At 38.4% G+C, this 26,109-nt stretch overlaps 1 protein-coding gene across 1 annotated transcript; it reads right to left on the bottom strand.

The window, feature by feature from the left end:
- Window positions 1-1,932: 1,932 nt before the first annotated feature.
- On the bottom strand, window positions 1,933-26,109 carry LOC100715003 (zinc finger protein 431). The gene is made up of 5 exons (XM_013144116.3): window positions 25,932-26,109; window positions 22,967-23,118; window positions 7,170-7,296; window positions 6,909-6,969; window positions 1,933-5,206 (listed from the first exon to the last, which is right to left on the bottom strand). The coding sequence occupies exons 1-5, from the start codon at window positions 26,107-26,109 to the stop codon at window positions 3,154-3,156; spliced, it is 2,571 nt and encodes an 856-aa protein (XP_012999570.2). The 3' UTR covers window positions 1,933-3,153.

The following is a 26,109-nucleotide window of genomic DNA, read 5'->3' on the forward strand; positions in this document are numbered from 1 at the left end:
CTGCCAACTGAAAAGGAAATATTACAAAGAATCAAGAACTGGCATCTCATCATGTGTAAACCATGCCTCATTAGATATGTAAGTTCCCAGTGCCTTGCTGCTGGATTTTCTGTCTCACATCTCTAAGAAATAATTAGTTCATTAAGTGAAGAATCCTATGGAATTTTGGAATGGTCAGCTACAATGCACTAAGACCAGACTCGTAAATATATCTTGGTGAATGGCATTGTTTACCAACAGCCATGCCAGGATCCAGATAACCAAAAACATACATATTTGCATTTGCTAATGCAACTTAATAGGTGTCCATGTCTTTATGCATGTGTATTCCTACTTCCTCTCCCTCACAAAATCATACAATCGTTGCTGTGACAAATCAATGGAGGTGCATGCAATGGATTCCTGCAATAAACTCTGTTGGGAGTCTGACACAGAAAAATGCTTATGTGGAATTCTAAACTAAAGAATCCTGCAACATGTGGATTGTTCCTGTGGAGAGCCATTGAAGCTGGAAATTGAACACACATGAAGGGCTGTGGCATGGCTAGGGCATGGCTGACCCGAGAACAAAGAGGTGCCTCAAAGGGCAAGATAAGGCACAGCAGAGGACACCTGGCCCCAACCCCAGTTAACAAGACTGAGATTGTGGCTGCAGGTATTTGACTCCTGTAGTGAAAGTCAACCTAGAGACTTTCTCTGAAGATACTTCTCCTAAAGTAACATAAGACAGTTCTAAATTAACATAATCAGTCACCTGAAAAATTCTTGAACCACTCCCAAAATACTGCTCAGTTTCTTGCATTTTCACTCCAACCCCTTCCTAGTTAGAAAACTAAATAAATACAGGCCACCCAGAGCTATGCCTTGTCTTAGTCCCCAGAACCTCAAACTCTATTAGAGGGCTCGATCCTCCTGGAGCCCTAAATCATACCACTTGTCTCATTTATTTAAGCCTTTGCTGTACACTCATTTGGGAAATTGGGGTCTTTACATATTTTCAACACATCTGCTAATAAATCTTGAGGAAGTACAATAAAGAAATATCTGTAAATACTTTAAGTATTTAAATATTAAGCTTTTAAATTAATACATTAAGTACATTGTTCCTCTCATCTTAGGAAATTGGCATATATATTTAACATTCTTACGATTTCCCTTCTCCTCCTCACCCACCACCCTCCCACCAACCCCAGATTTTTGCACCCTCTTTCATCATTATTAATATTATCATTACTTGGTTTGTGACATATAAAGATAGCATTTGTGGGTGGTTGATGTAAGACATTTAATTCTTTTACATCCCCTTCTTCTCATTCTGGCCCCCTGATTTCATCCTATTTGTCACAGAACTACCTCTCTGTGTTCTCCTATATGTCCATTAACAGGTGCATGAAGAAAATATGACATTTATATATAATGGAACATGATATGGTTATTACAGATAAATTCCAGGCATTGATAAGAAAATGGATACACTTTGAAAACATGTTAAGTGTATTATTGAATCAGAAAAGCAAGCTTAAGTGCTTTTAAAATGTTGAGTTTTCTGAACATGTACATGCCAAAATGCAGTGAAATGAACTGGTGATAATGACAATATTTTCAAAATTTTATCCTGAAACAGCTATTTTAAATTTACAATGAATCAAGTATGTTTCCCTAAAATGGAGAATACATTCAGTTTTACAGTGTACCAACTAATACTAATTATTTTCTTTTTTGGACCAACTAATACTAATTCTTTTTTTTTTTTTTTTAAATTGGTACTGGGGATGGAACTCACGACCACGTGCTTGCAAGGCAAGCGCTTATGCCGCTGAGCTAAATCCCCAGCCCCCAATACTGATTTTCAGAAAAAATACAGTACAAACTAAATAACATTTATAAAAAGTGAAAAAAGGAAAATTTCTTTGGACACACATGAAACCAGTCATTTTTGCTAAATTTAATTGTATTCATTAAACAAAAAATTAAAATGTCAAAAGCATACAATGCAATGTGTTATTGTTTATATTGTGAAATTACCACATTCTTCATTGGTAGCCTTTGTGTCACCTAAGACAATTACCTTTGGGTATGTGAAGAAAACGCTAAAAACAACTTCTTGCAAATTAATGCTATGTGTCACTGTGTCAATCACTGTAGTCACGATGGGACATATGCCAATTGTACTCTACAAGAGAAACACTATTTTCTCACTAGCATCACTCAACTTTTCCACCTACATACATGGCAATCATCACTACTTTCTGCTTCTTTAAAGTTCTTCATTGTTACTAAAAACAAATACAGTGAAGATTTACTTAGCCTACGTGTGGCATATTTCATGTAATGGCCTCTTGGTCAAACTACAGTCAGAAATGAAGCATTTTTTAAGACTCAATAAAATTTCATTTTATTTATGAATTTACTTTCCCATTCAACTAAGTCAGTGGTTTGCATGTAAAATGTCCCTTGAAGGCCATGTACTGAAGACTTGGATGCAATGTGCTGTTTATATTGAATTCAAGATTATTATACAATTTTCAACCTCACCAATACATTAACCCATTAATATTTTGGAGGAAGACTGTCTCTGGATGTGTGCTTTGAAATAAGTGTTTCTCACTAACATACCTCTCTCTGTCACTGATTCCTAGCTTTCTCACATTCAGGATTTACTCTAAATCTCATTTACAGTTTGTACATTTTTCTGATCTTATGAAAATCAAAGTTTTCACACATTATTTACAAAGGTTTTTTCTTCAGTGAGGATTCTTTCATTATTTTCAAGTGAAAAGATGGGTTTTCCATATTTAATGGCTTCCCTCTCATGTGAATTCCTTCATGAACTTGAATGCATTGAGAAAAATAAAAATTTTTCACATTGTTCACATATGTTCAGATTCTCTATCCTATTTTTTTTCAAATATGCCTCTGTACTGAGGGGTTTTTTCTTTGTTTTTTGAGACACGGTCTTGATATGTAGGTCATGCTGGCCTTGAACTCCGTATATAGCCAAGAGTGGCCTTGAACTCAGTTATTCTCCTGCCTCAGACCCCTAAGTATTGGGATTACAGGTGTGAACCACTGTACCAGGAAAGATTTTTTAAAAATATTGCATACAAAGGCTTCTCTGCACCGTATTTTCATGTCAGTGCACACACAAGGTTTCTACACTGCGTGATTCCTTTCATGTCTTTGACATCGACTGTGCCTGCTAAAAGCTTTCCCACATTGTTTACATGCATAAGGCTTCTCCCCAGTGTGAGTCCTTTCATGTATTTTACACTCACTGTGCCTACTGAATGCTTTCCCACATTGGTTACATACATATCGTTTCTCCCCAGTGTGGGTTCTTTCATGTGTTTTACAATGACTGTGTGTCCTAAAAGCTTTCCCACATTGTTTACATACATATGGTTTCTCTCCAGTGTGAGTTCGTTCATGTATTTTATAAAGACTCTGAGTCCTGAAAGCTTTCCCACATTGCTTACATACACACGGTTTACCACTGGTGTGAGTTCGTTCATGTCTTTGACAATAGCTGTGTGTGGTGAAAGCTTTCCCACACTGCTTACATAAGTACAGTTTCTCCCAAGTGTGAGTTCTTTCATGTTCTTGACAGTATCTGTGTGTGGTGAAAGCTTTCCCACATTGCTTGCATACATAGGGCTTCTCCCCAGTGTGAATTCTTTCATGTATTTTACATTCATTGTGCCTACTGAAAGCTTTCCCACATTGCTTACATACATAGGGCTTCTCCCCGGTGTGAATCTTTTCATGCCTTTGACAATTTTTGTGTGTACTGAAAGCTTTCCCACAGTGCTTGCACACATAAGGTTTCTCTCCAGTGTGAGTTCGTTCATGCATTTTATAAAGACTCTGTGTCCTGAAAGCTTTTCCACATTGCTTACATAGGTAAGGTTTCTCCCCAGTGTGGGTCTTTTCATGTGTTTTACAATGACTGTAGGTCCTAAAAGCTTTCCCACATTGCTTACATATGTAGGGTTTCTCCCCACTATGAGTTTCTTCATGTCTTTGACAACGACTCTGTGTGCTGAACCCTTTCCCACATTGCTTACATACATAGGGCTTCTCCCCAGTGTGAATTCTTTCATGTATTTTACATTCACTGTGCCTGCTGAAAGCTTTACCACATTGGTTACATACATAGGGTTTCTCCCCACTGTGAATCCTTTCATGAATTTTATATACACTGTGTGTGCCAAAAGCCTTCCCACACTGGTCACATACATAGGGTTTCTCCCCGGTGTGGGTCCTTTCATGTCTTTGACAAGAACTATATGTGGTGAAAGCTTTCTTACACTGCTTACATACATAAGGTTTCTCCCCACTGTGAGTCAGTTCATGTCTCTGACAATGACTCTGTGTGCCAAAAGCTTTCCCACACTGCTTACAAACATAGGATTTCTTCCCGAGGTGAGTTCGTTCATGTCTTTGACAAAGACTCTGTTTGTTGAAAGCTTTCCCACAATGCTTGCACACATAAGATTTCTCCCCATTGTGAGTTTGTTCATGACTTTGACAATAATTCTGTGTGCTGAAACCTTTGCCACATTGGTTACATGCATAGGGCTGTTCCATAGTGTGAGTTATTTTATGATTGCCTAATGGTGTGTTATTATTTAAGGATTTCCAATGGTGTTGATGTACATCAGATTTGGATTCAGTGTGAGTTCTTTCATGGTTCTGAACATCATGGTAAGAATTCAAACCTTTGCCACATTGTACATATATAGAAGTGTTCACCCTATTATGATTTCCTGTCCTGATTTGAAAATAGTTGGGTGCACTGAAGGCTCTCGCCTCTTGGTTATATGCAAAGGATTTCTCTTCAGAATTATTTTCTTCACTGTAATCAGAGAAGGATTTTCCACATTGCTTGTATCCATAGGGTTTTTCTTCAGGATTTGTCTTTGCAAGTTTCTGAATGGATTGTAAGCCAGCAGAGGTATTCCCATGTCTGCTACAATTAGAGAACTTCTGTTCAAATCCATGGACCTCGTATGATTTGAGTCCAGTGTCATGTATGATGGGCGTGGTTGGTGATGAGGGACGAAACACAGGCTTTCCACATTCAAGGCTTTCATCTGGTCTTGTACCAAGGAGTTTTGTGTGCACATTTATATCATGAGTCCTAACAAGCATTTCTTCACGCTGATACCATAATTTATATTTACAGCATTTATCTACCTCTGCATTTCTGTAAAAAATATAATAAACCAATCAGTTCCACTTAAAAGTGATTTATATTAATTGCTTACTTAGAAGACCTGACTTAATGCCTCCAAACTATATTTGACCATTGATGACTGTAAACTCTGGATGATGGCTTGGAAACAGCTTTTACCAAAACAGTATCCATTTGGGTGTTTGGCTATGATGTTTGCAATGCATAATGATTACTCTCAATTTGAACAGTTGGTTCCTATGCATACCGTATGCATTATTTCTCATACTTTCTTTCTTCCTGACTCTACCCCTCCTTCTTTCTGAGTTTCTTTCCCCACTCCCATGTCTGCCTCTCTTTTCTATCAGGTCTCCTGTATTTTTTTCTCACCTCGTATTTTGCATTTTTCATACAAAATACATCACACTATATTGAACTTTCTGTTCTTAATCTTATTTAATGTAACATGGGCTTCGATCAATCTATATTTTGGCAAATGACATCATTTCACCACCTTTATGTAAAGTAATAAAACTACATGTACAAAGCACAGGATTTCTAGTGCTCGAGACTGAACCCAGAACCTTATCAGCGAGCTACACTCATTTATCTTATATTATGGAACTGAGTTAAACATTCAGTTGCCCAGGATGAGCATGAATGTGCTTCCCAGGATGCTCAGTACTATACAGACTATCCCAATTTTCTTTCTACTCATCTGTGACTGGGCATCTAGGCTGTTTGCAGAGCTTCACTTTTATAAGTTTTATTGCTACAAAGATGGAAATGTGTGTACCAGTGTAATATGATTAACTTTAACTTTGGGGGAATATAGCCAGTAAAGGTATAGAAGGATGAAATGGAATTTCTATTTTTAGTTTTCTGAGGAACTTGTAAACACATTTCTATAGATACAACATTACAATAACATTCCCACCAACATTTTGGGAAGGTGCCTCCTAATAATCTATTTTGGAATATAAAGAGACTAAATGCTTTTGAAGTTGGCTTGAAAATAGCTATTATCATAACAGGGGTATTGATTAAGATTTTGAATAGCTCCTCAAAGTTCCAATATTACAAATGCTGAATGTTTATACTACATTTAAACCCATATAGCATTACTTAAGGAAGGTGTTTGACAAGTAATTAGTCTTTTGAAATTAAATGTATATGTAACTAGATATCCTGCACTTGCAACAAGTACACAGAAGTTTTTTATATGTACTTGTAACTAATGCATAAATAGAATCTCATACAACAGTTTTATGAACTTAAGCATAAAAAATTATTATGCTTTATATAATGTCTTTTATCACATAACGTGATACATTTAGCAATACATTTCCATCTAGCAAGAAGAGTACTACATTTCAAATACTGAGATACTTCAAATGTTTAACTGTCACATTCAAATTCTAGATACTAACCATGTATGTACCTTTGGAGAAATTTCATGGCATTAAAGAATTTTGAACATGGCTTCTTGTTTGTTTAATTTTTGACACAAATTTACTTTACATAGTTCAAGTCAGCCTCAGACTCACTATATAGCTCAGACTTGTCTTCAACTCCTGGCAATCTTCCTTCATGAGATGCCCCAGTGCTGGGATTAAAGACATATGCTACCATGACTATCTCACTATGTAATTTTTTAAATATGACCTTATTCGTGTAGTTTGCTTGGCTTTAATGTTTCTAACTTTTGAGGAACATGCTTGTCAGTGTATATTACCTTAGGATTTTCCTGTAATTTTTGTACTCATCTTCAATTTGCTGGTCATCCCAGTTTCTTTCTGAAGTGTAGAAAAAGAAATGTAATGATGAGTTACTACATTAGATAGAAATTATTAGCTACTATTTATATTCCTGATCCAATGTGACAATAACTAGGATATTCTTGAAAATATTTCCATATTCCAAATAAGTAAACTGCACTGATGAGCAATAACCCACGCTCTCTGATGGTGTAAATGAGAAATAATATCTTCCTTACCTATAGTGGTCACATTCTTAAAGTTTTCCCACATCACATCTCTGTAGAGCGTCTTCTGGGATGGATCCAACAAAGCCCATTCCTCCATGGTGAATTTCACAGCCACATCCTCAAAGGTCACTACTTTCTAAGCAATCAGAAATACATTTTCAGGAAGAATAGTAAAACTTACAACACAAAACCTCAAATACGCTTACAAGAAATTGAAATGAGTCTATTCAATAAGTGGTTACTTCATGTTGTGGTCATCAAACACTTAGTTTATATCTCTACGCATGTGTCACACATGAATTTTATGCTAGATGCCAATGTATTGCTAAAGAAACATCAGAATGGAAATACTGGTTCTCCTGCTATTTAACTCGGTTTTATTTCTACACTGTCTGTAAAGCGTGCTTTATGGAGACGGCTTATTTGATCAAACATGGGGTAAAAAGAATTTGGGCAAATGAATATCTAATAACTTTCCTGACAAAAGATTGAAAATATACATATATACATATCTTCCAATTATTATTAAGAAAATAGATCTTTTCATTCAGTTTCTATTTAGATGGCATTGTGAAACTTGACACTGGCTCCAGAGACAAAACTGTAATTAAACACAAAGTAAAATTCATGAATGGTAATTTACAATGCTAGTGAAAAATACTGTAGTAGTCATTAGAGTAAGTCTAATGATACAATTAGATTAAGGAAGACATATTTTGTTAGAGCTCACTGATATGGAATACATGCCAGTCACAGAAATACAAAAATGTCTAAAGTGGTGCAGTGAAGTGGAGGAGTGGGTTTGAGGCCTCTACATTCGCCTCCCCATCCTGGCTGCACTTGGAAAACTGCAGAGCTTCCAACGGGTAGGCGGGCCCACGCTATCCCCGGAGCCCAGCCTGTTTGGGACTCCTGCACCTAGCCATAGGTGTGCAGAGGAGGGGCTGGGCAGATCTGGGGCACCAGCATCAGCCTCCTTGTGCGTCTGGAGGACTGTGGATGTCTCAGCAGGCGATGGAGCATCGCAGGTTCCAGAGGCCCTGCAGCCTGTAGTGAGTGCTCAGGGCACTCTGCCCAAAGCCCAGACTGTTCGGGTCCCTCCAGGCTTCCTGGTGCAGTGAAGTGGAGAGGTGGGTTTGAGGCATCTACATCCACCTCCACATCCCGGCTGCGATTGGAGAGCTGTGGAGCTTCCAACAGGCAGGTGGGCACACAGTGTCCCTGAGGCCCAGCTTATCTGGAACTGCAGAGTTCTGAACAGGCAGAGGAGGGCCATTGGTTCTGCAGGCCCAGTGGCTTGGGGTAACGTGGTGTCAGAGTCTCAGTAGCTGCAAACATAGAAGGGGATTTCCAACAGATCCTGAGGAAGCTTTCAAATAACACTTGAAACACAGAAATACAGGAAAATGACAAAACGAAAGACCAAATTATAACCTCAAACCTCCAGCCCATCTCAAGAAACCCTAGGAGCAATGTATATAGAAGAAAATATATGCCATTCACCTCAAATATCGGACACAATAGCTACTGAAATTAACAAGCATCTCCAGGAAGCTTTAAAGAAATTCAAACTCGAAATAATCTCACAGGTAAAAGAAGAAATGATAAAAGAAATGAAAGAGATTCTGAATATATCTAAAGAAAACACAGATAAAAAATTGGAGGAACTAAACAAAAAGATAGAATCCCTAGACGAGCAATATAAGAACCAAACAGAATACATAATGCAGATGCACAGAGATATACAAGAAATAAAAAACTCCACTGAAAGTTGTAAAAACCACCTTAATGAAAGTGAAGATAGAATTTCAGACCTTGAAGACAGGATTGCAGCTAGTGAACAGGAAAGGAAAGATCTTTTAAAAATAACAAGGAATCAGGAAACAACAATTCAACAACTGCAAGACGATGCAAAGAAAAATAACATAAGAATGATAGGGATTAATGAAAAAGAAGGAGACAACATAAAGGATGTCAAGAGGATATTTAGAGAAGTAATAGCTGAAAATTTCCCAAGCATGAGATCAGAAACCGACATCAGGATCAGTGAAGCATATAGAACTCCAAATAGTCATAACCAAAATAAAACTACACCCAGACATATAATAATCACCATCCCAGAAATCCAGCACAAGAATAGATTATTAAAAGCTGTCAAAGAGAAAAGACAGATCACTTATAAAGGAAAACCTATCAGAATCACAGCAGACTTCTCAGCACAAAAAATAAAGCCAAGAAGAGCATGGAGTGAAGTATTCCAGATCCTAAAGCAAAATGGTTTCCAACCTAGAATGATGTATCCTGAAAAACTATCATTCAAAATTGATGGTGAAATACGATACTTCCATGACAAAGAACAGCTAAAGAATTTCATGAACACCAAACCAACCCTGCAAAAAATATTGAAAGACAGTTTAGATACACAAAGCAGATAATTAAACAGAACAGAAGGATAAAGATGCAACAGCAGAGAGATAACATGTCAACAATAAAACAGCATTTAACAGTAATAACCATTAATGTAAATGGTCTCAATGCACCAATCAAAAGAAACAGACCAGCAGAATGGATCAAGAAACAAAATCCAACCATATGCTGTTTACAGGAAACCCATCTATCCAAGAAGGATACTCACAGACTGAAAGTCAAAGGATGGAAAACAATACTTCATGCAGCAGAAATCCAAAAAAAAGGGAGGAATAGCCATTCTGTTTGCAGACAACGTGAACTTTAAGCCAACAATGACCATAAAGGACAAAGAAGGTCACTACATACACGTTAGGGGAAAACTCCAAGAGGAAGAGATAACTGTCTTAAATATATATGCATCAAACTCCAGAGCAACCAGTTATATAAAACAGCTATTAACAGAAATGAAAATTCAAATTATCAGTAACACAATTGTAACAGGAGACCTTAATACGCCACTGACACCAAGGGAAAGATCAACCAGACAGAAAATGAGCAAAGAAATAACAGAACTGAATCACACCTGCGAAAAAATGGATTTGATAGACATACACATAATGTTCCACCCAACAACATCAGAATACACATTCTTCTCAGCAGTACATGGATCATTCTCTAAAATAGACCATATATTAGCTCACACAACATATTTAAACAAATTCAAAAGAGTTGAAATCATCCCTTGCATGTTATCGGATCATAGCACTCTGAAATTAGAAATTAATGATAACAGATACAAAAATCCCGCAAACACATGGAAACTGAATAACACACTCCTGAGTAATTAGTGGGTCACAGAAGAAATTAAAGAAGAAATTAAACAATACCTAGAAGAAAATGAAAATGCAGATAAAACTTACCGGAATTTGTGGGATGCAATGAAAGCCGTCCTCAGAGGAAAATTTATTGCACTGAGTTCCCACATCAGGAAAACAGAACGAATACAAATAAATAACTTGATGCTACACCTCAAACAGCTAGAAAAAGAAGAGCAAGTCAAGCCCAAAGCCAAAAGAAGAGAGGAAATTATAAAAATCAGAGCAGAAATCAATGCAATAGAGACTAAGAAAACAATCCAAAGAATCAACAAATCAAAGACTTGGTTCTTTCAAAGAATAAATAAAATCGATAAGCCCCTACCCAACCTTATTTAAAAAAGGGAAGAAGAAGCTCAAATTCATGCAATAAGAAATGAAAAAGGTGAAATCACTACAGAACCAATAGAAACACAGAAGATCATCAACACCTATTGCGAAAACCTCTACTCTCAAAAGTTTGATAGCACAGAAGAAATAGACAGATTCTTATAAACATACGAAGTACCAAAGCTAGATCAAGAGGATGTAAAACTGTTGAATAACCCAATCTCTGTTAATGAAATTGAAAATGTAATTAAGTCCTTACCTACAAAGAAGAGCCCAGGCCCAGATGGATTCACTGCAGAATTCTACAAGAAATACAAAGAAGACATAATGCTGACACTCCTCAAACTATTCAATGAAATTGAAAGGGAAGCAATCCTTCCTAAGTCAGTCCTGAAAGCAAATATTACTCTAGTACCAAAACCTGAGAAAGACCCAACTAAAAAAGAGAATGATAGACCAATCTCCCTAATGAACACATATGCAAAAATCCTCAATAAAATATTGGCAAATAGGATACAGCAAATGATCAAGAAGATTATACACCATGACCAAGTGGGATTCATCCTAGGAATGCAGGGATGGTTCAACATTCGTAAATCAATAAATGTAATCCACCATGTCAATAAAGTCAAAGTAAGAATCACATGATCATTTCTACAGATGCAGAAAAAGCCTTCAATAAGGTCCAACATTCATTCATGATAAGAATTTCACAGAAAATCGGAATAGGTGGTCTTTACCTCAATATAATAAAGGCCATTTATGACAAACCAACAGCCAGCATCATACTAAATGGCCAAAAATTGAAAGCCTTTACTTTAAAATCAGGCACCAGACAAGGATGCCCTTTATCACTACTCCTATTTAATATAGTACTGGAAGTACTAGCCAGAGCAATTAGACAAGAGAGAGAAATAAAAGGGGTAAAGATAGGAAAAGAAGAAGTCAAATTACCACTGTTTGCAGATGACATGATACTCTACATAGAAGACCCCCTAAACTCCATTGAAAGACTCTTGGATACAATAAATAAATTCAGTAATGTGGCTGGATACAAAATCAATACTCAGAAATCAATAGCATTCCTATACATGAACAACAAAATCACAGAGAGGGAAATAAGAGAAACTACACTCTTCACATTAGCAAGCAAAAAATGAAATATTTAGGAATTACTCTTACGAAAGAAGTGAAAGACTTATACCGTGAAAATTATAATACACTGAAAAAAGAAATTGAAGATGATCTCAGAAAATGGAAAGACATCCCTTGCTCATGGATAGGAAGAACAAACATTGTGAAAATGGCCATTCTCCCAAAACTGTTATACAGATTCAATGCAATCCCAATAAAAATACCGTCAACATACCTTATAGATCTAGAGAAATCACTCCTAAATTTCATCTGGAACCAGAAGAGACCTAGAATACAAAGGCAATTCTAAGCAGGAAAGACAAAGCAGGAGGCATCACAATCCCTGACTTGAAGTTATACTACAAGGCAACTGTAGTAAAATCAACATGGTACTGGAATCAAAACAGAGCCGAAGATTAATGGAATAGATTAGAAGATACAACCACAAGTACAAACACACTCAACCACCTTATCTTTGATAAAGGAGCCAAGCAGGTTCACTGGAAGAACGACAGTCTCTTTAATAAATGGTGCTGGAAAAACTGGCTCTCCATTTGCTGAAAACTAAAGCTAAACCCATGTCTATCACCACATACTAAATTAAAATCTAAATCGGTCAAAGATCTGAATATTAAAACAGAAACACTAAATCTATTGGAAGACAAATTGGGTAGAAACCTTGAAGACATAGGAGTAGGTAGAGAATTCATGAACAGGACTCAAACTGCATGGGAAATACTTCCCAGAATCAATAACTGGGACCACTTCTTATTAAAAAGTTTCTGCATGTCAAAAGAAATCTCCAGCATAGTGAAAAGAAAACCCACAAACTGGGAAAAGATTTTAGTGAACTCTCTCTCAGACAAGGGACTCTTGTCGAAAACATATAAAGAATTAAAAAAACTCAGACCCCCAAAATTCAAAGATCCAATCCAAAAATGGGCATTTGAGATGAATACGCTCTTCTCAGATGAAGAAATACAAATGGCAAATAAATACATGAAAAAATGTTCATCATCATTGGTCATTAGAGAAACGCAAATTAAAACCACACTGAGATACCATCTCACTCCTGAAAGAATGGCCAGGATCAAGAAAACCAACAACAACAAATGCTGGCGAGGATGTGGGGAAAAAGGAACTCTCCTACACTGTTGGTGGTAGTGTAGACTGGTGCAGCCTTTGTGAAGGTCAGTCTGGAGATTTCTCAAAAAGCTAGGATTGGAAGTCCCATTTATTCCAGCTATTTCACTTCTAGGCATATTCCCGATTTCTCAAAAAGCTGGGATTGGAAGTCCCATTTATTCCAGCTATTTCACTTCTAGGCATATTCCCAGAATAACTGAAAGCATCGTACCACAGTGATATATGTGCACCTATGTTTATAGCAGCGCAATTTGTGGTCGCCAGATCTTGGAAACAACCCAAGTGTCCATCATCTGAGGAATGGATAACAAAGTTGTGGTATTTCTATACAATGGAGTATTATTCAGCTATAAAGAAGGATCAAGGGGCGCAGCTTGAGACCATACTCATAAGTGAAATAAATCAATCTCGCATGTGTGAATACTGAATAGTTTCCTTAATGTAAGGAATGATTCAAATATATAAAAATATGTGGTAATCATGATTCCCCATTATGTGGCCTTGAAGCCTTATAAAGTTTTCACTTATTAATTGGAAAGGCTTTATTCTGGGCTTCTTGATATGGTAATATTTGAAGCTGTAGTATATGAAGTTTTATTCAAATATTTCAAGGAAAAAGACAGACACTATGGTAACCGCTATTAAGTCGGGTTATTTGGTGGTGAAGCACTAGGTTGCTGAAACTATCATGCTTTGACCTGTATTGTTATATTGTTATGTCCTCTTTTATCTCAATCTCTCCCTTATACATTAAAAAGTTTTTTAGTTATTTCTTATTTTGTTTTAATTAAGGAGAAAAATTAAAAAAAATTAGCAGGATATATAATAGTAACTCTTTTTGATTTCCTATTAACTTGTTTTGAAGTCCTGTAATATCTCACGATCTTGTTTTGACTGATTAGACTGTTCCATTCTGTATGATAGTATCAAGTTTGAGGGTATAGGCAACTACTTTGAAGGCAATAAGATTCACTAAGATGCCCATTCTGGTTTGACTATTGTCTCCTTTGGAAGTCCTGTAATGTTTACAATGCTTAAGTTTTATTGGTCTTGTTCTCTACTGTTTTGTTCAACTTTATAATGTCTAATGCGATAGACAATTCTTTTTCAGGAAACAAGAGACATGGTTGATAACCATTGTTGATAACCTGGTACTCTGTTTTACATCATGTGCTATGTCTATCCTTGGTTTTGACTGACAGCTTTGTTTTGCCATATTTGACTTTATTCTCTCCCCCCCCCCAAAAGTAATAAGAACTAAGGAGTAATAAAACCCAAAATGTGTGGATTTTGTTGTAAAAAAGAGAGGGAAAAAAAGAGCTCTAAAGGATACAACAGCAAGTGTGTTTAGGAGTGTTAAATAGCTGACCATATTAATGTTTCTGGTTGGATCATTGAACACAACCGTTTGAACACACTTTGTATGCTTTGATACTGTGATTTGAGCAAGTATCTCTAAGATGATAATATGTAATCTATTAACTGGTGATTTTTTACCTTTTTTTTTTTTTTTTGTAGTTCTGTATTACTTGTACCCTTACACTGCTTTGTTTTGTTTTGTGTTTTTCTCTTTTTCCTTTTAAATAAAAATTTTAAAAAAATGTCTAAAGTGTAGTAGAAAGGGAAACATTGGGATGGGAAAAGCAACGGAATGCCATGCCCCTCGCCACCGGCTAGGGTTATGCATCCATCCCGGGCAGGAGGATGAGCTTGAGTGTCCCTTTCCCTCACAGCCGCACATCTTGGCCCATATGCTCAGCACAGTGAGCTCCAAGACTGACCATTCAGAAATTGAGGTGAAATGGTAAATTTTGCAGAAGTACTCAAAGAGACTCAAAAAAGGGAAGAGAAAACCATCCAGCAGGAACTACAAAACACTAAAAGAGCAACCTAAGGCTCTTTGCAGTTATGGAAAAACTAGAAGATAATCAAGATCGGATTATTAATGTGTTTACAAAAACTAGAGTAGGAAAATATTCTTTGATACCTGGTACCAAAAAAACAAAACAAAGAGCAAAATATTTATAGAGGAGAAAAGTGTTAAAAATAGAAATCAGGATAGAAATAACCAAAAAACTATGAAAAAAATAAAACTCACCAAGGCATATCTTTTTTATAGCTAGATAGCTAAAACCACAATAAAAATTTGAAGCAGAGAGGGAAAAAAATCACCTCTAAAGGCAAATCAATTAGAATCACAACAAACTTATTACCATAAAATTCAAAGAGAGTGTGGAGTGACGTATGGCATGCCCTCACGGTGAATAACTTCCAACCTAGTTTAATTTACCCAGCAAAGCTCTCTTTCAAAACAGATGGAAAAATATGGACATTTCATGAAAAAGACTAGCTTATGAGATATGTAAATGACCTCAAAAAGTACTCAGGAATATCTTAGACAGAAACACTGAAACCAATACAGGTATTGCTTGTTGAATGACCTACCTGGCTTAATGACTTACACTGTTTCTGACTTATGAACTACCACTCAGCCATCGGTCTATCTTCTTTTTGTATACTTTTGTACAGATTGATAGAATCTCAATGTCCTTTTTCTGTATAGCACACTTGTTTTATGTTCTGCTATATAATGTAGTAATGTAGGTAATTCACTTCCAGGAATGTTTACATTTCTACCTTGATTTCTTGGTCGTCAAGTTGAAAATTTCCTCTCTCTACTTCTCTGTTTTGAAATTTGTCATGTACATATGCTATACAATCCCACATTTAGTGATGAATTCATTTAATGAACTACTCACAGGAACAGAACTTTGTTGTTAAATGATTAGTGTCAGCATAGGTAAAAACCCAGAAGAAATGAAAACAAGGAAGGTCAATTATTAAGAAGCAATCAATATGACAGGAAAGAATAGCAAAGAAGTCATTGTAAGAATACAATGATTGTAATTTCTCAAAATTGATGTCTCAGCTCTCCAATTAAAAAACATAGATTGGCAGATTGCAACCATAATACAAAATCTAGTAGTTACACTGCATTTAAGAAATCATCTAGTGCAAAACAAAATGCATAGCTTAAAAATTAAGGAATATAAAAACTTTTCATACACTAGGTCCAAAACAAGCAAGGATAGCAATTTAAATCATACAATGTAAACTTCAAGCTAAATCTTATTAGGAGAAGCAAAGGTCGCTACATACTAGTGAAAAGAACAATCTAGCAAGAACAGTAAGCCTTATAAAGATGCATTGAGAACTAGAGTATGTAGCTTCATAAAACATACTGCTGAATATAAAAGATCAATTAATACACAATCATAAAGAATGTCAGTGATAAACCACATCTTGGCCACATGAACTTAAAAGATATTTACAGTAGATTATATCCCACTAAAGAATAGATTTTTTTTCTGCAGTACATGGTACCTTTCCAAAATAGAACACCTTAGTCCACAAAGCCTGCTCAAATAAATGAAAGAATCAAAATCACCCTATGTGTACTTCAGAACACTATAGAATAGAAATAGAAATAAATGACAGAAGAAATCATAGAGAATGTAGAAGAATCTGGAAAGTGAATCACATATGCCTAAACAACCAGTGGGTCAAACAGGAAATCAAGGTAGACGTGTAAACATTCCTGGAAGTGAATGGCAAGACTTATACAAGTCACTGTAAACTTTAGGCCACTAGGAAACAGTCCTGAGATCAACTGCACTGCAATCAATGCTTATTTTAGGAAAAGGGAGCAAGTTCAACTATATAACATTATTAGAAATCTTAAGATACTTCAGAAACAGCAGTCTAGGCCGAAAGCAAAAACAGGGATGCGAATTACAAAGATTAAAACAGAAATCAATTAAAATGGGACTAAATATATATAAAATATCACAACTTGGAGAGATGGTTCTTAGAATAAACAAAATTGGTAAGTTCTCAGGCAGACTTAACAAAAGCAAAAAAGACATCAATGCAATTAAAAGGGATAAAAGAGAAATTATAATAGATACTACTGATTTCAGAAAGATGCTACTTTGAAAAATATTTCAAAAAACTGACAAATTTTAAAGGGATGGACAGATTCCTCAGCCCATAGAAATTGCCAGAGCTAACCCAAGGAGGCACAAACAGTTTTGAAAAAGTGAGTAACAACCAATGAAATACAAATGGAAAGAAAGAATATACCACATAAATGAAGCTCAGACTCAAAGGATTCAATGTTGAATTTTATAAAACTTTCAAGAGTGTTGTATCATCTGTGTTCCTCAAGCTCCACAAAGAAATAGAAAATGATTCCCACATTCACTCATAGAAGCCAGCATCACTGTGATTCCAAAATCTGATAAATTCCAAATGAAAAATAAAAATTATAGACCAATACCCCTAATAATCATACAGACAATTCTCAGCAACGTGGTATTAGTGAATAGAATACACCATATCATAAAAAAGACAACCTAACTATGGAGGTTTCATCTGAGAAAAAAGGATGATTCAGTGTACGTATATCCACAAATGGAATACACCACATGAACCAAAGTAAGGTTACAAATCACGTGATCATATCAATAGATGCAAAAAGGCATCAAAGAAAATTCTAACATCTTTTCATGACAAAAACTCTGAAGAGATTATTTATAGAAGGACCATACCTGAATTTGATAAAAGCTATACAAAACCTACTGTCAGCATAAAACATTTATAAGGATATTTAAATTGATCAATTTATGCATATGCTTCTAATACTACCTTAAAGGAGTTAACAAATGGACCATTCTGTAACTTGTCTAAGTCTGTGCCAATATTTTGTTTTATATGGAAACTCTTCCTCATATATTGCTATAAATACATCATCACAAGAAATAACCATATACTTGAAAGCGTTGATCTATCCACCTTTAAAAAACCTTATCAACAAACTCTTTAAAGATCTACAACATAGTCATGGAAAAACATATTCTGCACAGATTAGAGTTGACAGCCAGGTATGGTGCACATGCATATAATCCCCTTAGTTCGTCGGGTCAAGAAAAAACATAAACAAGTTCTTTCCCAGCCCAGGATACACAACAAGTTCAAGGTTACCTGAAATACACAGGGCACCCCTATCTCAAAAACGTAAAAGAAAGATAAATCGGAAAGGATCTAAACATATAGATAATAAAGTACAGGCTTAGATTTCATGTTGCAATATACTATAAATTCTTTAGATCGCATCCTCAATATAATTGTATAACTAATACCACTGAAGCAACTATAAATGTGAGAAATACTTTTTACAATCCCTTTTGTAAAACAAAGGCCGGCACTCTAAATTTCAAATACAAAATTAAAAAGTAAAGAGAAATTTCCCTTCCCATTTCCTGGGACACACTGCAGAGGTAAAGTCATATAAGTCTGAACACAAGACAGTAGTTAGATATATTAAATTTATACATATCAAAAATAATTCTGCTTTACTGCAAAATGAGATTTGATACAGTAGACAGTACAAATGAATAGGAACAGAACATCGACGACACATTTATGGTGGAAAACCGTACATTTTACCAAGTAAACATGGCCTTTCATCACAAACATTCAAAGAAGCACTCTGGGCAGATGTAAGGCAAAATTACAAAATGAGAAATAGTGACACATGGAAGAAAGTATAAGAAAGTCACTTTCTCATCTGATAAGAATCAAAACTCTTCAGAGAGATATTTCTAAAGAAAGAAATTTTAAAGTGATTGCATAAATATACAAAAAGTAACATGATTCTGTTTGGCAAAGAGTGCACTTGATGAAATTAATCTACAGATTAAAAATTACAGAAGGTATTTTTTTTCTCTCCAAGTGACACATTACTAGAAGAGTAAGTAGCTTTTTAAAAAAACAATCTTTGGCACAAATATGAACACTTAAGATAAGCAAACAGTATACTGAAGGGTTACACAGGAACGGAGTAAAAAGAAGGCATAAAAGACAAGAAAAGTGTAAATGAATAACAAACCAGTAAAATTCATCCACTTTGAAAACCCCTAGAGTTAGTATACAGAAGAAATAAGAATTTCTGCCCCCTGGTGGTAGTGGTGGGGAACGTGCGCTTTAGACTCCAAATTCACACACACTCTGGGCAGGAGCAAGCCTGTTCCTGAGCACCAGGGGCATTTTCTTTAACCTGTTTCTAGGCAGCACTAAAGAGAACGCTCCAGTGCATCTGCATCACTGAAGGAACTTGAAAAGCCTGTTTTCTCATAACTTTGAAGAAGGCAAATGAGGTGTTATGTTAAACCCACATTTTCTTGGGAGTGGAATCACTAGGGGCTGAAGATGTTTCATTTAAGGGGTGTAGTGAACACATTAGCTCAGGGATAGCAGCATGACAGCACAGACGGACCACACGTGGTAATATTTTGCTAACTCTGCATTACAAACCGAAGCTCAGTAACACAAAAATCACAAAAGTGTACCTGAACACTTTTTCTCTTCAATTTCCTTTTGCCAGACTGGGTCTCACTGTGTAGCCCAAGCTGGCCTCATACAATGTAGCCTACCAGGCTGGGCTCAGACTCATCACAGCCCTCCTGATTCAGCCTCCTAAGTGTGGGGATTACATGCATGTGCCGCCATGCCAGGTGCTTCTTCTCTTCTCCTCAACCCTCACTCCTTTTAAGATTCTGCTGGAGCAAAACCCACAGAGGCCTTCACAGATTGCTGAGCTGTGATGACACACACAGGAGTGTAGAGTCCAGATCTGGGGTGAGTGCCATGAAGCTCTGTGCTTTACCTCAGCTGTCCCCTTCTACAGAAGCCGCTCCCACAGGCTTCTCCCGGATCCCACCTGCCAGAGCCGTCTATAGAGTGTGTGAATTCAGGAGAACTCAGGGGAATCGCAGGGATGCAAACTCCACATATGGGGCACAGAAGAAATGCTTACATTGATCTGTTTCCCTAGAGAGAGATGGAAGTCATCAAAAGGGAAAAGAGCCCGAGTCTAGGAGGTGACAGTTCAGAGAAGACATGAGCTCAGCCTCTTAAGGCAAGGAAAGCTAGTGGAAAAACAGACAAGCGGAGCCAGTAAGAATGGCTGCCACAGTCAGCATCAAACTGAATTAAGAAACGGAACTGTTTCCTCTGCAGGACTACAGACTTGGTGTCTTGTGGTAAAACTGCTCGGTCTTGTATCTGATCACTGACAGTTGTATCCTAGCCCTGTGTCCTCATGGCACAAGCCAGGCAGTACAACGAGAGTGGTGCACCTCTTGATAGTACTAAGATATGTAAATAAACAACAAAACAGAAATAAAACCAGAAAAGAAAAGACAAAGCACAGCTTTGCGTGTGTGTGTGTGTGTGTGTGTGTGTGTGTGTGTGTAAACACTACTTGGAATGTATCCCTGTTCAGTTTCTTGGGAGAACCTCACTAATACAACATTCAACACAGGGTACTACCTGATCAGGTTCATATTCTACAAAGAAGCACTGTGCAAACTGGTGAAACAATGAGGCTATATATTCTGCTTGAATCACCAAGCTCCGCAGAAAATATCCCGCTCAACACAGGCAGCTCAAACTATAGTGTATTGAACTGGTGCTGAATATACATAACTGAGCAAACATTGCTGGAGCCTCCCTCCTTCAAAACTGATAAACACACTTATATTAAACTGTATTAGAGAAAAGGTATGAAACACATAGCTTATTTCATAGTAAAGTACCAAACACTTCATGTAATTTATTGAATATGCTACACTGAAAATCACTGGATGCTTTTGCTTGTGTCCTGTCACTCACAGCAGAACTCAGTGCTGCTGCCCAGCTTCTGAAGCAGGTACTGTACCACAGAGCAGAAGTGCCAACGTTATAAAACTCAAAATCCAAGTAAATTTTACATCGAGTTCTTATCACCTTTTCCTTTACTGTTCAGTGATGGACTGAATTTGGGCCCTTGCACGTTATACAAGTTACTTTAAACTGGACACACAGTCCCATTGATTGTACTTTATATCGAATCTGGATCTTGCTGCATTATCCAGCCTGGCCTTGCTATTGCACTAATCCTATTTTCATGGTGCAGTTGGCTGAGATGACAGGGGGCAGCCTCATGCCTCACTGAAGATTTATTTAACCAAGCATAGTAATCCTGGGTCATAGTAGCCAGTGAGGAATCCCTAACACTTGCCTCTCATCTCAGCACTCTAGAAGGCTGAAACAAGATCAAAAGTTTTCTTTAGCCACGGCAATGTACCGAGATGTGTTCTCAAAAATTTAAAACCATTACAAGGTGTGGAGAATGCAGTTCAGAGAAAAAACCCTGTACAATAAAACATTCTGTACCATCAAACATCAACCACACTAAAAGTCTGTTGCATCCTGGAGAAATCTTATTCCATCAAACTTTGATGATGCTATCCACCAATTTTAAAGACAGACAGGTCAGAAGTTTCCTAATTTACATTTTTTCCTCAAAACCACAAGGGACATGTGTACTGGCACACACCCCTAGTTTCCATAGTGAGGAGGCTGAGTCACAAAGATTGCCACAAGTTGGAGGCTAATATGACCTGCACAAGAAGGGCAAGAGCAGTATGAATTACATAGGAGCACCCTAACGGAAACAAAACAAAACATACATTGACTAGGCAGCCTCATCAATGCTAGAAGACTTATCTATCTAAATTTTACTAAGTCTTCTTCCTTAACGCCATCATATTGGACTTATCCTCTGATTGTGGCAGCACACAGTTCTTAACTGTCACACTAGCAATCGGACCTCAAGGAAGACCTGTCTATAGTGGGTGTGGATTTCACCATCACCCTCCCCTTCTCTCCCACTTTTGTTCTTTCCATTTGTTCCTCCCTGCAGACAACCCTCATATCACTAACCACACATATGGCGGCAGAGCTGAGCCTTTACTCCGCTACAATATTCCATTAATATACAGTCCACCTCAACCAGCATTGCAATTCTTAAACAGGGCAAAGGGCAAATTATCTGAGATGCTACCACTCTCCTTTCCACTCCTACCAAGACATGGCCATGTCTAATGATTCTCACCCTGTATGTGTAAGAGGTATCCTCCTCTGGAAGTTTTACTTAGCTGTACTTTCTCCCGGCCTTGCTAATACCGCTATATGCCTTCCACATCTTTCGGCATGCTGCACCATGTAGGAAGGAAGGCCCATTTATGCGGTCCCTCTTGTTAGCAGAGGTGCCACGTACATCTTAAAGATTATGATTGTTTTTGCAGTGCTGTGTATGCAACACGGGGGTTCATCACATGGCTGTCAATCACTCCACCAAAGGAAGTCATCGCCAGCAATATTGAACATTATTTTCTGGGCTTTTGTTTGTGGTTTTGTCTTATTGTTGTTTGACTCAGGGTCTCACTATGTTGTCCAGGGAGACTTGACTTGGTGCTGGAATTACAGGTGTGCACCACCAGGCCTACTGAGCCCTCCTTTCAACTATCATGGCATAATTAATCGCTTGTCTTGAGTTTGGCAATGGGGGCACATACTGGAATTTTGGCAGCTTATTCTCCTCACAGAGCAGGGTCAGACTGAGGCGCTAAGGTGTGGCGCTGAGGACCTGTGTCCCACACATTCACGGACTGGAGGGCGCCCAGGTCTGCTGGAGGGGTGATGGGACAGGGATCCCGCACCCCACAGCCCCCCAGCTTGACTCCCCGCAGGAATCAAAATCAGCTCCACAGCAGGTGGAGATGCAGCTGAGGCTGCGGCTGCCGAGACTGCACTCCAGGCTGCGGGCGGCTGTGGAGAGACGGGTGCTGGATGCCCACAGTCAGCTGCCCGGGGCGGGCTGGAGGGCACCGTGCAGGCGGGTACTATGGAGGAGGAACAGACTCCAGGCAGCGAGGAGTTCCGGGCGCCATTGCTGTCCCCCGCCTCCACCCACACCGCAGCCCGCGCTCCGCCCTGCCCACAGCTGGCGCCATCCCACAACGTCACCATTGCGTGGCAGGAGGTTCCCGGGATTCCCACGCAGCCTGCAGCGGCCGGAAATCGCACAGCCAGGGGGTACTCAGCAGGGCGTTTCTCAGCACTGCGCTCAGGATCTGGACTCTGAAGCCCGGAAACACGGCTGTCCACCCTCGGGCCACCTGATTGGACAGGTCAGGCAGGGCGCCCCTCAACACTGATTGGCTCCTGCTCCAGCGCCCACCCTCTGGAGCTGAGAGTGACAACTGAAGCCGGTCCTTACCGGTGCCTGCAACTGAAAGATTGTAACCCAGAGGCTTCCTGACAAGTTAGTCTCCCAGGATGCTGACCTGGCCTGGCCTGCATTTAAGAAGAGCTTACTCCTGGCTTTGCAGAGCTGCCTGTGTCTACTTTGTGTTGCAAACAGGGTCTTTGCTATGTAGTTTAGTCTGTTCATGAGATCAGTATGGCTCAGGCTGGACTTGAGAGCTCACCGTGATCTTTCTGCTCCAGCACAGTGCTGGGATTACAAGGATGCAACACTATGGCTGGCTACACCAGTTTTCTCACGCGACACAGTGGGTTCTTCCTCTGTGCTGTTTTTCCAGATGGGGTCACTAGTCAGCTAAGCCCCTTTCAGTTCATTCAGCAAAAATACCATTGAAATTAACAATAGTTGCCTCATCAAAATAAACTACCAGATATGCCAGCCATTTCTTTAGAAGTTTATATAAGTAATTTTTCTCTATGAACGTTTCTCATATGAATATTATTCAGGGTGATTCCAGCAACTCTTTGCATATGAAGGCCACTCTTCAGAGAAAGCACTATGGCTAGTAGTAAGGACTTCTGAAACAGCGAAACGCAGTAGACAGCTGATATATTTGCCAGCTGCTTTCCGCAGCTCTGTAGCTTGTAGCTGTCACCACTTTTTCTAGAGCTATTCTAAGAATCTGGAGGCAACATCCCAAAACCAGGAAGGCCCCAGGGGAAATTCACAGCCCTTTCTGTTGGCACTCAATGTATATCTCAGTTCCAAGTCACTGGACTTAAAGCTGTGCTCTCCTCCAGTTTTAGGGTTCCTTTGCCTGGTAGAATAATAAAGCTAAAACAACATCTCTGGGGAGACTATATAGATCAGTGCCACGATCAAGTACTGAAAATTTGGGGCCATTTCACAACCCATTCAATTCTCCGAACTGACCTGTGCACAAGATGAATAGGACTTGGAGAATGATGGTAGATGCTCTGAATCTGAATCAAGTGGTGATGTCAAAGTCAGCTGTTGTACTAATGATGGTTTCCTTGCATGAGCAGATCAACAACTTTCCTGGTACTTCGTATGCAGCTGCTGATTTGCTGAATTCCTTCTTCTCTATCCCTGTTCTTAAGGCCCATCAGAAACAATGTATTTTCAGCTGGCAAGTCAGCAGTACACCGTGCTGCCCTAATTCAGGATTATGCTATCTATCTAGCCTTGTATAGCAACTTAATGCATAGGGATCCTGATCACTTTTCACTCCCACAAGGATCACTCCGGTGCATTAAATTGATAATAAATTGGACCAACTAAGTAGGAGGTAGCGACCACTCTAGATTTGTTAGTAAAGTCTTTGAAAGCCAGAAGATGGGAGATAAATCCAACTCAAATTTCAGTTTTTTCTACCTTAGTGACATTTCTAGGAGTACAGAGATGTGGAGTATGTGGATACTTTATTTCTAAGGTAAAAGGTAGTGTCTGGCTCCACCTATAGTGAAAAAAGAGGCACAGCACTAGTGAGCCTTCAAATTCCCCACTTTGGCATTTTACTCCAGGTCATTTACTGAGTGCTTGGCAAGCTGCTTGTTTTGAGTGGGAGCAGAACAAGAAAATTATCTGCAACACATCCAGGCTGTTGTGCAAGCGGCTCTGCCATGGCGGTTTTATAATCCAGCAGATCTAATGCTACTCAAAGTATTGGTGGCAGGTAAAGGTGCTGTTTGAAATCTCTGGCAGGTTCTCATATATGAATTGCAGTGGAGATCTTTAGAATTTTGGAGCAAGGTTCTGACATGTGGTGCAGACAACTACTTTCTCTTTTAAAAAAAACTGACTGTATGACACCAGGTTACCCATATGACCTGATTTACCTATCATGATATGAGTATTATCTAATCCATTGTGCCATAGATTTGAAAAGCACAGCGACAGTCTGCCATTGGATAGCAATGGTATATGCATAATTGAGCCAGGGTGGGTTCAGAGGGTACAAGTAAGTTATATGAAGAAGTTGTCCAAATGCATATGGCTTCTTCTGGCCTAATTCTGTTCATTTCTCAACACGCACCTATGGCCTTATGGTATGTACCATATGATCACCTGTCAGAGGAAGAGACATAGGATCTGATTTACACATGGTTCTGATCTTTATGCTAGTACTTCCACCAAACAGACAGCTGCAGCATCACAGCCTCTTTTCTGGGCATCCCCGAAGTACACTGGTTAAGTACAGTCTTCATAGTGGCCAGAAATCTGAGCAGTGAACGTGGTAGCTCATTTTACCTGGAAGGAGAAATTAACAGATGTGTCATTATATATGATCCATCGGTTGTAGCCAATGGTCTGGGGTGAAGGTCAGGACTTTGGAATGAACATGACTGGAAAGTTAGTTTCAAAGCTATTTGAGCATGAAGGCCACCAGATATTATTTTCCATAAATTCTTTCCCTGTGGGGAAAGGATACAAAAATATTTGCATCCAAAGGAAACCCTCACCAAAATGTGATCTCAGCAGAAGAGGACTTTAATGATTGGTGGGTGAGATGACCTATTCTATTACTAATGCTCAACCTCTTTCTCATCCACTCTGTCACTGCCTATTGGGCTCATGAGCAAAGTAGACATAGTGGTAAGGGTGGAAATTATGCAAAGAATCAACAATATAGACTCTTACTCATGAAGAAGACATGGCTACTGTCTCTACTTAATACTCAATATGCCAGAAGCAGAGACCAACTCTGAGTCCCTGATATGGCATCATTCTCCAGGGTGACTAACCCATGACCTGGTGGCAGATTGGCTATATTGAACCACTTCCACAATAGAAGGACGTGCTTTACCATTACTGTTATAGACACATATTCTGGATATGGATTTGTCTCCCCTGCATATAAAGCTTCTGCCAAAATTACCAT

Source organism: Cavia porcellus, unplaced genomic scaffold, assembly GCF_034190915.1.
Source record: "Cavia porcellus strain 051 isolate PalLab524CR breed Dunkin Hartley unplaced genomic scaffold, mCavPor4.1 scaffold_10, whole genome shotgun sequence".
Lineage (NCBI taxonomy): Eukaryota > Metazoa > Chordata > Mammalia > Rodentia > Caviidae > Cavia > Cavia porcellus.